The sequence below is a fragment of the Stigmatopora nigra genome, chromosome 6 (genome assembly GCF_051989575.1).
Source record: "Stigmatopora nigra isolate UIUO_SnigA chromosome 6, RoL_Snig_1.1, whole genome shotgun sequence".
Taxonomy (NCBI): Eukaryota; Metazoa; Chordata; class Actinopteri; order Syngnathiformes; family Syngnathidae; genus Stigmatopora; species Stigmatopora nigra.
Window position 1 is genome coordinate 1,945,852 of NC_135513.1, and position 15,696 is coordinate 1,961,547.

General features: G+C 43.6%; 1 protein-coding gene across 19 annotated transcripts in view; it reads right to left on the bottom strand.

Annotated features, from left to right (window-relative positions):
- Nucleotides 1-15,696, bottom strand: part of LOC144198439 (P2X purinoceptor 3-like) — a 205,747-nt gene that overhangs the window by 145,922 nt on the left and 44,129 nt on the right. For 18 of the 19 annotated variants that reach the window (XR_013326709.1, XR_013326710.1, XR_013326711.1 and 15 more), the window contains 4 exons: nucleotides 15,124-15,201; nucleotides 14,901-15,042; nucleotides 12,909-13,045; nucleotides 2,348-2,441 (listed from right to left, as the gene is read on the bottom strand). Coding sequence is in view for 16 of the 19 variants with exons in the window: in XM_077719457.1 (XP_077575583.1) it covers nucleotides 2,348-2,441; nucleotides 12,909-13,045; nucleotides 14,901-15,042; nucleotides 15,124-15,201 (451 nt within the window). In the remaining 3 variants the exon portion in view is untranslated. The remainder of the gene's footprint in view (nucleotides 1-2,347; nucleotides 2,442-12,908; nucleotides 13,046-14,900; nucleotides 15,043-15,123; nucleotides 15,202-15,696) is intronic. The other variant, XM_077719454.1, reaches the window with a different exon arrangement.

Below are 15,696 nucleotides of genomic sequence, written 5' to 3' on the forward strand. Positions count from 1 at the left end.
TCTGTGTCTGTGTCTGTGAGTGTGTGTCTGTGTCTGTGTCTGTGAGTGTGTGTCTGTGTCTGTGAGTGTGTGTGTGAGTGTGTGTCTGTGAGTGTGTGTCTGTGAGTGTGTGTCTGTGAGTGTGTGTCTGTGTCTGTGAGTGTGTGTCTGTGAGTGTGTGTCTGTGTCTGTGAGTGTGAGTGTGAGTGTGTGTCTGTGTCTGTGAGTGTGTGTCTGTGTCTGTGAGTGTGTGTCTGTGTCTGTGTCTGTGAGTGTGTGTCTGTGTCTGTGAGTGTGTGTCTGTGTCTGTGTCTGTGAGTGTGTGTCTGTGTCTGTGTGTCTGTGAGTGTGTGTCTGTGTCTGTGTGTCTGTGAGTGTGTGTCTGTGTCTGTGTGTCTGTGAGTGTGTGTCTGTGAGTGTGTGTCTGTGTCTGTGTGTCTGTGAGTGTGTGTCTGTGTCTGTGAGTGTGTGTCTGTGTCTGTGTGTCTGTGAGTGTGTGTCTGTGTCTGTGTGTCTGTGAGTGTGTGTCTGTGTCTGTGTGTCTGTGAGTGTGTGTCTGTGAGTGTGTGTCTGTGTCTGTGTGTCTGTGAGTGTGTGTCTGTGAGTGTGTGTCTGTGTCTGTGTGTCTGTGTGTCTGTGTCTGTGTCTGTGTCTGTGTGTCTGTGTCTGTGTCTGTGTCTGTGTGTCTGTGTCTGTGTGTCTGTGTCTGTGTCTGTGTGTCTGTGTCTGTGTCTGTGTCTGTGTCTGTGTGTCTGTGTCTGTGTGTCTGTGTCTGTGTGTCTGTGTCTGTGTGTCTGTGTCTGTGTCTGTGTCTGTGTGTCTGTGTCTGTGTCTGTGTCTGTGAGTCTGTGTCTGTGAGTCTGTGTCTGTGAGTCTGTGTCTGTGAGTCTGTGTCTGTGAGTCTGTGTCTGTGAGTCTGTGTCTGTGAGTCTGTGTCTGTGAGTCTGTGTCTGTGAGTCTGTCTGTGAGTCTGTGTCTGTGAGTCTGTGTCTGTGAGTCTGTGTCTGTGAGTCTGTGTCTGTGAGTCTGTGTCTGTGAGTCTGTGTCTGTGAGTCTGTGTCTGTGAGTCTGTGTCTGTGAGTCTGTGTCTGTGAGTCTGTGTCTGTGAGTCTGTGTCTGTGAGTCTGTGTCTGTGAGTCTGTGTCTGTGAGTCTGTGTCTGTGAGTCTGTGTCTGTGAGTCTGTGTCTGTGAGTCTGTGTCTGTGAGTCTGTGTCTGTGAGTCTGTGTCTGTGAGTCTGTGTCTGTGAGTCTGTGTCTGTGAGTCTGTGTCTGTGAGTCTGTGTCTGTGAGTCTGTGTCTGTGAGTCTGTGTCTGTGAGTCTGTGTCTGTGAGTCTGTGTCTGTGAGTCTGTGTCTGTGTGTCTGTGTGTCTGCGAGTCTGCGAGTCTGCGAGTCTGCCTGTCTGCCAGTCTGCCAGTCTGCCTGTCTGCCTGTCTGCCAGTCTGCCAGTCTGCCAGTCTGCCAGTCTGCCAGTCTGCCAGTCTGCCAGTCTGCCAGTCTGCCTGTCTGCCTGTCTGCCAGTCTGCCAGTCTGCCAGTCTGCCTGTCTGCCTGTCTGCCTGTCTGCCTGTCTGCCTGTCTGCCTGTCTGCCTGTCTGCCTGTCTGCCTGTCTGCCTGTCTGCCTGTCTGCCTGCCTGTCTGCCTGTCTGCCTGTCTGCCTGTCTGCCTGTCTGTCTGTCTGTCTGTCTATTTATTTATTTTATTTATTTGTCTGTCTGTTGTTTTTATTTCTGCACACCGTGCTGAAATCTTTAAATCTCATTTTTCCGGTATAATGACAATAAAAACATTCAATTCAATAAAGAAAGAAAGGGTGCCATTATTGTTGGACATGTTTTTTTTTCATTATATCCTTAATTTTCTGACCGTTTGTCCTCACTAGGTGGGGAATGCTGGAGCCTATCCCAGCTGATTTTCAGGCACGAGGCGGGGACAACACCCTGAATCGGTGGCCAGCCGATCGCAGGGCACGAGGAGATGGACACACATTCATGCTTACACTCATACCTCGAGTAAATTTAGAATACAGCCTACCATGCATGTTTTTGGAATGTGGGAGGAAACCGGAGTCCTTGGAGAAAACCCAATTAGGCCAGGGGAGATTATGCAAACTCCACTCAAGAGGACCGACCTGGATTTTAACCCAAGACCTCAGAAACTAACCACTCAGATCCCGGGCCGACTGTTTGTTTTTGAAGGTAAAAGATCTATTTCAAATATACTATTTTCTCTGTGTATCTAATTTAAAGATACTGATTATATAAATTTAATTTATTTCCATTAATTAAGATGAAGATATTGTAGCGATCAGAAAAAAAGGCCAATGATGGTGAGCAGCGCTGTGTGTAATAGTGTATCCAGTACTCACGTCTCCATTGACAAGCACATCAAACCTTATTGCATATGCTTTCACCAGTGTCCTGTAATCAGTCCCATTTTCCATCTTATAATATTTAGCAAACCTTCAAAAGAAGCAAATCAACATTTTGGGTTATGTAAACCAAAGTACAGTAATACCTTGACATACAAGTGTCCCAATTTACAAGAAATTTGGGATAAGAAATTTTTGCTTTGAGATAAAAGCATACGAGATGGTTCCCATGCGGCCGTCCATGCGGTTGAGTAAGTGTTTTTTTTTGTTCATGTTGGGTTTATTATATATGTGATTGGCTTTCTTTAAGTTTATACATAATTATATATTGGAAATGCTTTGTTTAACTTAGCACATTGACGCTGGAAGGGGTCACTTTGGTGCATTTGCTTTGATGACCTAAGGGAAAGGTCGCTATCAAGTTGGACTTATCAAAATGGTTCAGAAACCCTGGCTTCTCACATGGATCCAAGGACTGTTGATTGTTTGATTTGGATTAAACCTTGACGCCTCACCCAGATGCAAGTTCGTGATGCAGACCTGTGAAGGACGCTTACGCAATTGCCGATTCAGTGGGATCGCAATCAACCAACCTCCGTGATTTCTCGCATATTGTCTTAAATCGTGACGCTCGTTTTGCTTGATTATGGAATTGTTTTTGCCGAATGGAGGCGTGTTTGTTTAATTTCCAATGGAGTTGTATTTGAGTTCCGACCTTAATTGTTATTAATGAATACCTGATATGCGATGATTGTTGCAGTTGTTTTTGCTTACGTAATTGGATTAATCAATAACCTTGTAATTGTTTTGATTTGAGGCCTTAAATGGGCAGGAGAAAATGTCGCTCACTAAAAATTTTTGACTGGGACGATGTCAGGATGAACTCTCCTTGCAAGTAACATCAGAGATGCTAAATAATTGATGTCCTTAATTTAACGGGTGTCTCCTTGTATTGTTTTATAATTATATTAAAGTATAATCATTGATGAACCTAACAGTTAATCGTGCATAATTAGGGAAAAACAATGGGGCCAAAGCAAGCCAGAGCAATGAATGATCGTGCAAAGAAAAAGCGTATGATGACAATCATTATTAAGCAAGAAATAATAGAAAACCATAAGTGTGGTGTACCCGTGACTGAGTTTGCTCAGTTGGGTGGATTTACAAAAGAACTCCTGCCACTAGATGTTGGCGTCCACCGAGCATTCAGAGCTAGATAGCTAAATATAAATATATTATATATGGATCAATATTGAGCCGCAACAGCTCTCACAACTACGGCAAGTAGCCCCAGACTATTTCCGGTGCACGGTGAATGCTGAGATATATAACGGCGTTTCATTTCGGTTGAGCTTGATCTAGCACATTAATTCAATGTTAGCTGTCATTCCCAGTAGAAGTCTCAACTGTGGTCCGAGCTTTCAGGAAGGCAGAAATTACTGACTCGACCAATGACGACTTTGGTGAGACGGAGATGTACGTGTGGGATGCCGCAATTGCCCACATGTTCAACGTGAGTTATCATGCTATTGCTGACTAATACTAAACCTCAGAGAAAATTAAAAAAATGTTCTTTATTCGTGTTGGGAGCGAATGGAGTTGTCAGAAAGCTGATTTCTAATCTATTAATAAAGTTTGGCTGACTTATCTGATTGTTTTGTTGACATTCCCTTTAGGGCAGCACCATCTAGTGGATGCATAACATAACCCCAGCCTCTAGAGTAGACCCATATAATGTGGTGCGCTAGACCAGTATAATACGGAGCGATACGCCTTACAGTGGGGTACACCTTATATATGGGGAAAAATAAAATGTGTCATTCATTGAGGTGCGCCTTATAATGCGGTGCATCTTATAGTCGTGAAAATACGGTATTTGGTAACCTACAAACAAGCAACATTTCTGGCTGTGAAAGAGGTCAAACTTCTAACGAGGTTGGTATAAAAGACACCTGGACCCAGAGACCTGGTGAACACTACACCGCTGTGGACAAACTTCCTGGTTGTACTGCTCCCCTTACTTCCTTTTTGAATTTGTCTACATGTAGGCAACACTCTTTCGGAACACAAAAAAGAAATGATTGTACATTTGTTATTTTGAAATAAAACAAAATTCCAATTTGATTTTTTCCATTTATTTCTTGTTCGAAAGTGACAACTATTGCAGTAATATCAACAATCAAATGAATCGAGATATTTGATATTAGAACAAATTAGGGCACCACAACATCTTAAACTTCTGGTAAGAAAATTGTAATTTCTGTCATTGAAAAGCATCAGGTTCTCGTCAAGATAAACTTTTGGCTTTTTTAAATGGAATAATTTGATATTTTGCATTTAAAAACACAGACATATCAACTTACTTATGATCTCATCTCATTTTCTGAACTACTTTATCCTCACTATGGTCGCGGGGGGTGTTGGAGCCTATCACATGCTGACTCCGGGCTAGAGGCAGGGGACAGCCTGAACCGGCAAATCACAGGGCACAAGGAGACAGACAACCATGCACACACACACATACCTTTATGAGGTTATTTGGAGTTTATGAGGAAATGTAAGGTGTCCAATCAGCCTTCTGAGATACTGTATGAATCAAAGGCACATTGTGAGGGTCCATATCAGTTGAGGCACTTAAGTGGGCAGCTCAGAATCCTTAAGTTTTCATGTTATATTGTTTAAGCACTTGGGCGGAAAGCTTGGGGTCCTGTAGTTGTAGTTAGATTGTAGTTCTTCATGGAGTACTGCGAATGTTTTCAGCGAAATTTTCTATGCTCGTCTAAAAGTTGACTGTAGCGTGTTTGGCGGAGAAGAATGCCATGCACTGTCAATTCCTTGGAATTCACATAAAGGGAGCTGATAAATCATGTGTGTCTTCGTCTCACTCTGTGACCAGAGTATCTGTGTAGTTGAGGTGTGCCAGCGCTATCAACGAACACTAACGCAAAGCTAATTTGCTAATTATTTTAGCTGTATAGCTTTTCTCTATTTTGAAATAAATTAACGTATCAGGCCGCAGTGTCTTGCATTATGGCGTTTTGTCTTTGTCACCTTGCACTTTAGTGCATGTTGTCTTTTTATGCGCGTATAAGCCATGCCCTCGATTCAGTCATCATTTTGGTCCGACAAATGCGGCTTATATACGAGTAAATACGGTAAATTTTACGTTATCTTTCACGCCGGCCGTTCTCATTTCTCATTCTTGTTCAAATGACTTTTCTGCTGAATGTCTGATAGTCAAGTTTCCATTTATATGCAATAGTTTTCCATCGGAAAACTCGCTTACAACTTTAGCTTTGCTGCATATTTGCAGGGGAGAACTTTCCTGTCCAAATTTTCCAAGTTTTTCTCTTTGCATATGATCCGACAGCCATTCAGTCTTAAAAGAACCACATTTTTTTACCTTGACTCTTTTCGCCATGATAAAGGCTTGGCAGCAACTCAAGTGAACCATTAACTATATGCTGTTCCGTGCCGCTCTGGTGATCTGGTAACGGGTCCCCCGAAATAGGGCAGGTTCGGAACGAGAAAGATCAAGAGTTCACCCTTTGATTTCTGTAACCGTGAAGTGTGATAATTTGAGTAATATCACTGTGGTAGTATTGACATTTTGTGGTCTGGGACCAACATACGTAGAACATTATAGTTTGTGGTCTGGTACCAACGTAGGTAGAACAAAATAGAGTCAGGAACTCTGCTAAGAATAAATCAGGGACATGTGGTCTTGGTATATTCACAGATATTGGGTGAATCAGGAAGTATTGAGATTAATTTCAGGTAATTTTGAAAATACTTGTTAAACTATTAAGTAAGTGATTAATATGGGTCATAATCAACAAAAGGAGTGGGTTTATTGTCAGACTGCAAAATGAAAATTGGAGAGTTACCGGATGTGAAATATATACAAATCCATTGTATGGGGTGTTGGGTTTATTCTGTATTACTATTATAAATATAGTTGTATTAAGTCATTTCTTTGTTAAATCATTCTCTTATTATTCTCAGTGTTGCAAGGTCACCAATAACCGCCAAGTCATCTTTAACCTGGACTGCCTGTTCCAGGATGTTTATACAAACAATTCACCCAATCTGAGTCTACGAGATTCGGTGGTCCCTTTTGTAACGAGGCCAGGGCAATTCGGGAAATAACAAGAATGTTGTTTCTGTTATTTACAACATAGCGACTATACCTCGTGACGCACTTCGGGTTTTTCTTTATGTAATTGTTATATGATTCTTAGGTCAAGGGAAGGCATAATTGTTCTAATCCAAATGTTGTTTGGTCTAGTCTCCTGCCTTGTTATTGGTAAAATACTTTGATTGTTTTTGTAGTTCCAAATGTTGTTTTTACTCATACGTGATAGAATGATCAACAACTCTGTAAATTGTTTTGATTCATGGCAATAAGAGTCGTACGAAAATGTCTATTCGAGGAGACGTTCTGAAGTTGTAGGAGAAACTCTGGCTTGTTGAATCTCCCCTCTGAGGTTTTATCCGTGATCCATTCTATTTAATTAAATGTCAATAATTGAATAATATGTCTGCCTGCAGTTATTGATAATTACGGACGAAGGTAATTATTAATGAACCTAACATGGGGACCTAACATGGGGACATGTACGCAGAAAGAGGGGGAGACTACAAGTGAATATTATGCCAGATTAGAAAGCTGTGTCAAGTCCAACAGCTGTATGATGTATGATGCTGGTGAAAACGGCCCATTCCGAGTCCATTTGAAAAAATGGTTTATCGAATGACTCCAAGTTCCCATTTCCGGATTCGTCATAAAAACACTTCGTCACCTACAAGACTGCCTCATCCGCTGACCTACTCCAATGGCCAAGTCACGCAGAAGAGAACATTGCTCCATGAAGAAATGGGCCCAGGTGACAGCCAGCGCACAAATGATAACCGAGGTGCTTCAAGCCACCACCATGTTGGCCGCCGGAGGATACAGACCCCCGAGAGATGCCCCAGGACCCCGCAACATTGACCAGCAAACCCATGAACGAATTGAAAGATGATAGTACAACTGACACCAGAAATGACACTGGGCCCGAAACTGTCTCGAGTCTCACCCACAGAGACGGTTCGGACTCCATCACTCAGGAACACAGAATCAACGGGAGGACAGGGAACCCCAATACGACGAGCCACAATGACGCCAGAAGTCCGTCCAAGAGGACTCCCTCGAACTTTCCATGAGGGGATGGGAGAACGAGGGAAACGAAGGGGAAGAAGAAATTAACCTAGGTAACAAGGAACCCCTGCCCTTCCCAGTTATGGACCTGTCAGTCTATATGGCAGACACCCGATCTTTGGACAACAAACCCCGAGTACAACTCTTGGTAGGACTTCATCGCACACCAGTTTGGTTCCTGGTGGATTCAGGGGCTGATCGGACATCCTGTCCAACAAGGTTCCAGGAGTCAAGCCCAGCATCCTGTCCCTCCAGGTTATAGTAGCCAGCGTCCCACAGAGAAGAGTCTACTCCCAAGCTATCGTCCTAGAAGATGAGGACGGAATCAAAGTCACTGCCCCCGTTGTCCTATGCTCCGAATGTCCGATCAACCTACTGGGACAAGATATCATGGTCCAGCTTGGGCTAAGCCTAGTGGCCACCCAAAATGGCCTCCAACCCAGGAAATTACAGACCGAAAACATCTTCCACACCCCCAAATCCAACACCTTCTACTCTCTCGACATTGTCGGGAATGATTCTGCCAAGGTAGCTGAAAGCCTGAGAGAACAGGCTGTAGATATCTGCCCAGCAGCACCAGGACAGGAACAACAAACATGGCCGTTACATGTCACCCTGAAGTTCATGGGAGACCAGAGACCGGACGTCAAGTGGTTAAACCAATTCTCACAGTTGTCCACTCAACGAATCACAATTAACCATGTATATGCAACTGACCCAGTACTCTGTTTTGCCACGGTGACACTCCCACCAGCTTCACTAATGCTGACCTCAATGGGACACCACCCTCATGTCCCACTGAACAAGTTGTTCACCATGGAATGGAAGGATTTTGGACCCTTCACCGACTATCTGCTGCAAACAAAAGAATCCGAGTGAGATCAGTGGTGTGAGATCCCCGAATTTGGACAAGTGACCAGAAGGAGCTTGGACTGGGTCATCGAAACCATCCCCTCCACACACAAGTACGCATGACTAGACAAGCCCGTGGACCTACTCTACAGCGAGACAGATTTCCCTGCTGTAGCAGATAATCTATGGTCCAAGTCCAAAACTGATGTCGGACGAATGAACACAGCAAAACCAGTCACCATCAAAGCCAGAAACGCTTAGCACCCTCGGGTACGACAGTACCTGATCAAACCAGATCAAAAAGAAGGCATTGATGCTTGATGCAGGCATACTCGTAGAAGGTGATCGTGCAGAATGCAACACGCCAATCTTCACCGTAAAGAAACTAGGGGGAGGGTGGAGGGTGGGCCAAGATTTACACCTGGTCAATGAATCAGTGAAATCCTGTGCTTCCAACATCCCAGACCCCTACACGCTGCTGAACGAACTGAAACCGACACAGAAATACTTCACCGTCATTGATTTAAGTAATGCGTTTTTCTCAATCCCACTGGATGCCATAGCACAAGGATGGTTCGGCTTCACCTTTGGCAACAGAAAGTTCACCTACACCAGATTGCCACAAGGATTCTGCGACAGCCCAACCATATTCTCCACAGAGATCCAGAGATGCATGAGTTACCATCCGCATCCAGAGACCACACAAGTCCTCATCTATGGGGACGACATCGAAATTGCAAGCCCAACCGCAGAAGAAAACCGAAAACAGCCCATATATCTAAGATGGCGGCGCGCACGGGTGCAGCGGCTCACTGCTTCCAGTTAACAGGAAGTTCGTTCGGCGTGGATCTGCCTTCCACAGGCTGACTGAAGGAGGGTAAGTATAAAGACTGTGTGAGGTAAGTGATCCATCTTATTCTTGTTGGCATCGGTGAGGCAACTTGCAGTCGCCGGATTGATGGTGCTCAAGGCGGAGAGCTAACAAGTATGAATATGTCATAAAAAAGTCATAAATGTGTCTTGACTGGGAAGACGAACTTGTGGAGAAGCACTATACAATTTCATCATACGCTGCTGAGGGTATGATGACTACTAAGCTTTTTGTCAGGTCAATGATGACGACAATGCCTATGTCTGATTTTCACTTTTTCATCAGTGTTCAAACACCTGGAAAAGACGAGGAACAAGGCCTCATTATCTAAGCTTCAATTTTGCCAGATTGAAGTCACATTTCTGGGACATATCTTGTCACAAAAAGGTCGAAGGCTAACAGACAACAGGAAGAAGGCCGTCAGAGATGCCCCCAGACCCAAGACCAAGAAGCAAGTCATGATTTTCTTTGGGTTAGCCAATTACTGTTGAGGATGGATGCTTGACTTTGCACAAATCACCCAGCCACTATTGGACCTCATGAGTGACAAAGACCGGAACCTGTCAGATCCTGTAGAATGGACTCCAGCTGCTGAAGAAGCTTTCAACACCATTAAACAAGCCATACTAGACTCATCCGTCGTGGGCCTGCCAGACTACACCAAGCTTTTTGTTCAAACCGTTGACTGCAAGTCAGGATTATGACGTCTGCCCTTCCCCAACAACATGGTGCTAAACTACGCCCTGTCGCCGTCTTTTCAAAACGACTGGACGCAGTAGCATAAGCCCTCCCACCATGCGTGCAACCCATATGTGCAGCAGCCAACGACCAATATCCAACAAATAGGCTGCATTGAACAATACCTCAGACCAGACCGACCAGGAAAAGACCCCCTCTTCGCTATCACCATCTGCTAGTCCAGCCATGGTCCCCCAAGTGATTGGTGTGAACCCCTTTGTAAGACGATCAGCGACACGCCTACTCGAAATCCGTCTGGCAGGAACACCTAAGCCTGAGGAGACACACCCAATCCTCACCCATATCCAAACCGGAGAAGAAAACACCCACCACCCGATGATGAGGAACAGTTGGTACAGATAGGCCGTACTCACAGCCTGCGCCACAACCAATGAGAGTTGTTATGTCTGTTCCCTCATGCCCACTGTCGTAGCCCACAGCTATGGGACAACTTTCAGAACAAGGAACTCGCCAACCACACCTACAATTGTATCCTGGGTAATCCGAAAGAATCCTATCCGGCAAAGTTCGACCGCCTACATACCATGGTCGTGGTGCCATTAGCAGCAACGGTCAATCCTGCAACGTCCAGTGCAACAATCGGACAGACTGTTATCCATCCTGTTTCAAATTCAGTGGACCAGATCCCAAGACCCCTTTAGAGGAAGTTCAGGTCACCAGGTGAGCCGAGATCAGACAAGTCTCTTCCCAATCATAGACAGTACTGGTCCAAGTATGGTAGCTCTGCGGATGGTTAGTGTATGTGATAATCTACGCCAATTGAACTGGCGTCCCTACGTCTGTCTCCGACCACACATACATCCTTACAACAGAGTTAATCCCCACAGTCGACGCCAACCCACGTCAACGCTGGAGCCTCAATTTTCTCCCCCGTGATCCAGTGTGGGACTCAGATGTCCCCCTCGGACACAAACACTGGTCAGTCTCCGCCAAAATCCTGCTAGCTCTCTTCCCCTGGGTAGGAACAGCAAAGAACAACCTATGTATGGAAACCATCGACTGCAGATTCCAGGCCAATGTTAATGCATCAATCCGACTACAACAAGGCAGAGAGGCCCTAATAACCGCCATGACCCAAATGATTATCCAGAACCGCCTTGCTTTTGACAGAATAACCGCCCAGCAGAGAGGTGTGTGTGCCATGGTAGGAGACTCATGTTGCACATTCATCCCTGACAACGGATCCTACTCAGTCCATGATGCCCTACAAACTATGAAGAACATACAGAACGCTATGACCAAAGATCCGCTTCCACAACAAGGGTGGCTTGAATGGTTTCGCTCAGGCTCATGGACACAGACTCTTTTGAGAGCCCTAGTACCATTCGTAACTGTTATTGCTCTCGTGCTTGTTATCCTAACCCGTGGTTTACCCTGCTTCTCAGCTTTGATCAAACATACCCATAATGCCACAGTCAAACGTACCATGATTGTTGAAACCCAGCTAATGCTAACTCGTATGCACATGCAACAATCCGTATCCCAATCTGACCCTGGTGTTGCGCTACTGCCTAAAACTGAATAGTGTTTATTCTGAGACGCCAGACCATGAGGCGACCGTCCCCAGCGGGAGGTCAAGGGAGCAATTTGCCATCAACTGTGTAAAGGTTTTTTGCCCCTATCTGGTCAGTCTAAACTCCAGTTTGAAGTAATTTGTGAAGAATTTCATTTAAAAGTAGCGTCGCTAACCAACAAAATTCTTATGTTTTATATACTCACAACAGGGAATTGTGGGATAGACTATGCCAACTGGCTTAATAATTGTTTGTTCATGTCGAGCCAGGTGGCCAAACTGGTTTTACAAATGTTTGTTAAGATTGTAGAATATAAGATAGACCGGCCAAACTGGTTTTACTGTTGTTAAGCACCCGGAATGTAAGATAGGCTAACTAGCTGGCCTTGCAATTGTTTGCTCGCTTCGCGAATTGTAAGATAGGCTAACTAGCCGGCTTTGCAAATTGTTTGTTTGTATTGTTCGATGTGGCCAACTCGCTTAAAAAATAGTGTTAGTATACAACTTAGCTCTGAAAAAGTCTAACCATATCAGCCTAAAGTTTGTTCACATAAACTTTGTCCTACATCGCTGTCTTAGAAATATTACCCTGTTTTCCTATATAAAGACTGTTCATTCAGAGAGTTGCAAGAACATCGCGCTGAACAGTACTCCACTGTTAGAGCTTGCTTTCACTCTCCACTTTGCAGTTTGGTAATAAACCTTTTCCTACTAAATTGATCTCACTCTTTCTTAACCTGCTCCTGAAGTTGTTTTTTCAGATGTATAAACTCCTTACTAGAAATTAACTAGATTTATTGTGGATGTGTGCTTCTTAAAGATTACAAACCATTCACGATTCATGGATGGCATTGTGTAATTGCTAAAGAGTTAGAAACATACTTGATAATTTTTGGAGTTTATATAGGCTTCAACAGCGTACTACATCGCCAGTTTGACAGAACAAAAGACAGTCTTGAGTCCCAATCACAATGAAAAACCTCCAGTTAAACAGTTGGCAACATCAATTACAACATCATGTCCAAGTTCTGATATTTTATCTCTTCATGCATAGTTTTTTGACCCTGAGGATTTGAAAATAGCCAAAATGAGTAGCAACATACCCAGATCTTGCTACCTTGCGCCACATATGCACAGTGCATGCGCTCCAACAACTCAGTCTCGGAGGTCAAGATCTAGAATGATTTTAAACCTGTGATCAATGTTCTTTACCTCTGTTTCATGTGATGAGAATATTATCTGACGGCCCACCCACCATCACCACCAGCATAAAACTGATTAATTATCTTCCGAGAGTGATGATTCCCTAGTTTTGCCAGTGTTGTAATATCTCATGCTTTATGAAGGCCTTCGTTCTGAATACCTGAAATTGTACCCAGGTGAAACAGCATTCTTCTGTGACATTGCATCCAGTCGGGTGAATGAGTATGAAGGGTTGCAATGGCCATCTGATTTGTCCAAATCACATATCCAGCCAATCTTTATTCCTATCACTCCCCCCTAAGAAGGAGGTACATAAAGGGAAAGTGTCATGATTTTATTTCATATTATTAGACATTTGCTTGCAATGAAAAATACACTTGCTTAACTAATAACTGGCTTTGCTCATTATTATTAGTGCTTTTCTCTTGATAGCCTTAGTTAGTCAAAATATAGGGTCCTTGGACATTTCCTCGAAAGACGTTTGGTCGACCGTACGTTTGGTCGACCGTGCGTTTGGTCGACCGGGCGTTTGGTCGACCGGGCGTTTGGTCGACCGGGCGTTTGGTCGACCGGGCGTTTGGTCGACCGGGCGTTTGGTCGACCGGGCGTTCGGTCGACCGGGCGTTCGGTCGACCGGGCGTTCGGTCGACCGGGCGTTCGGTCGACCGGGCGTTCGGTCGACCGGGCGTTCGGTCGACCGGGCGTTCGGTCGACCGGGCGTTCGGTCGACCGGGCGTTCGGTCGACCGGGCGTTCGGTCGACCGGGCGTTCGGTCGACCGGGCGTTCGGTCGACCGGGCGTTCGGTCGACCGGACGACCGGACGTTCGGTAGAACAGATATATAGATATATAGATATATGTGCGTCTGTGCATCCGTCCGCCCGCCCGCCCATCCATCTATCTATATAATATATTATATATATATTATATATATATATATATATATATATATATATATATATATATATATATATATATATATATATATATATATATATATATATATATATATATATATATATATATATATATATATATATATATATATATATATATATATATATATATATATATATATATATATATATATATATATATATATACTTCACTATGTTTGTATATACTATGTATGTGTTAAGATATGCTCAAGGTATGTCATTTTGATCCTCATGTTTGGTTTTTTTGAGGTCAGTTTGCGGGTCAGCAACTTCAGCATGGAAGCTCAGATTGCCCTCTCACCAGTCACTTCATGCAGCTCTGCCAATAGGATCCCAAGGCGAGAGATATAGTTGCCCCAGCCTGTTTGGGGTCCACCACATGGCTAGGACGTGGTAGGACGTGCCCGGAAAACCTCATCAGGAAGACGTGTCCAGGAGGTGTCCTAATCAGATGCCCGTGCCAACTCATCCGGCCCCTCTTGATGAGGAGGAGCAGTGGCTCTAATCTGACACTCTTCTGAATGACAGAGCTCCTCTAATTTATCTCTCATCTCATTTTCTGAACCGTTTTATCCCCGTTAGTGTCGCAAGGGGTGCTGGAGCCTATCTTAGCTGGTTCCGGAACAGAGGTGGCAAGCCAATCGCAGGGCAGAAGGAAACGGACAACCATGCACACTCGAACCCATACCTAGGGCATTTTAGAGTGTCCAATCAGCCTTCCATGCATGTTTTTGCAATGTGGGAGGAAACCTGAGTACCCGGAGGAAGCCCACGCAGAGAACATGCAAACTCCTCACAGGTGGACCTGTCCTGGATTTGAACCCTGGAGCCCAGAGCTGTGAGGCCGACACGCTAACCACTCGCTCCACCGGGCTGACCCTGGTTCATTTATATAATTTATAATAAGAGATCTTCTGCTAAAAAGTTTAAATTATTTTTAATATTATTCCCTGTGCAGATAATCTTTAGGTAAAGGATGATTCTTTTGTCCTCAAGAGGTTGATTTGTTTCCTTTCTGCAACTTGTCTCTGCTGCAATGTTGACTGTCTATTGCTTACCAGGCCCTTGTTCTGCAGATTGACTGGGCCATTGATTATACAATGCACTTTAAGGACTGTCAAACAATGCACATGCAGTTTTACTTCAAATAATACTCATAAAGTGAGAACCCATTAGTAGAAGCTCGGTGATTAAACAAGGCATTGGCACACTACCTTGTCTGCAAGTTTGGTGAAGTTTTGCTGTGCGTAGCGCACTACATCACCCACTTTGAAAATAGGGCAATAAGTATTGTGTACAATGTCAAAGTTGCATTCATTTATATACTTGTCAGTGATGGTCGGCAGAAAGTTGCCTCTGCAGACAAAGAGAAAAAATATATGATGAAAAATATATACTATCATTACTTTAACAACACTTTTCATCTTAACTACTTACTTGGTGTAGTTGAACGTTGGAAATCGAATGCTGTTTTTAATAAAAATTGTGAAATTTTCCACTTCCATCATTGGTGTACTGACAACAAATTAGAAAATATTGGGTAAAAATTACAATTAAGGGATCCTTTTATTATTATGATTATTATGATTATAATTATTATTATTTTTAATTTGACTGATAAAAAACTACAGCTTAATCAAAAAGTAACTCCCTACCTAAACATATACGGTACAAGAAATTAATATGAGAAGAATTTTTATTGCATTTAGTTTAATTTCAAAATTTCATATGGGCATGAGCATTAGCCACCAATTTCTCAAGCTTCTTAGTATCTGTACTGATTTCACAAGTCTGGAAGCTTTTAAAGTTTTAAACAAAATAATCGCTCTGAAAACAAAACAACATCGATGTAATTACACTACCTCATAACATTAGAAAAATGGGGGGTTGTGGTTTTCGGGGGGACTTTCTACAACAAGGCACTCAGAACCGAACAAACTGATTTAAGATAACTTGGATTAATATATACAGATGCGACATGCTAAAGTATTTAAGTCATTCATGATTGCA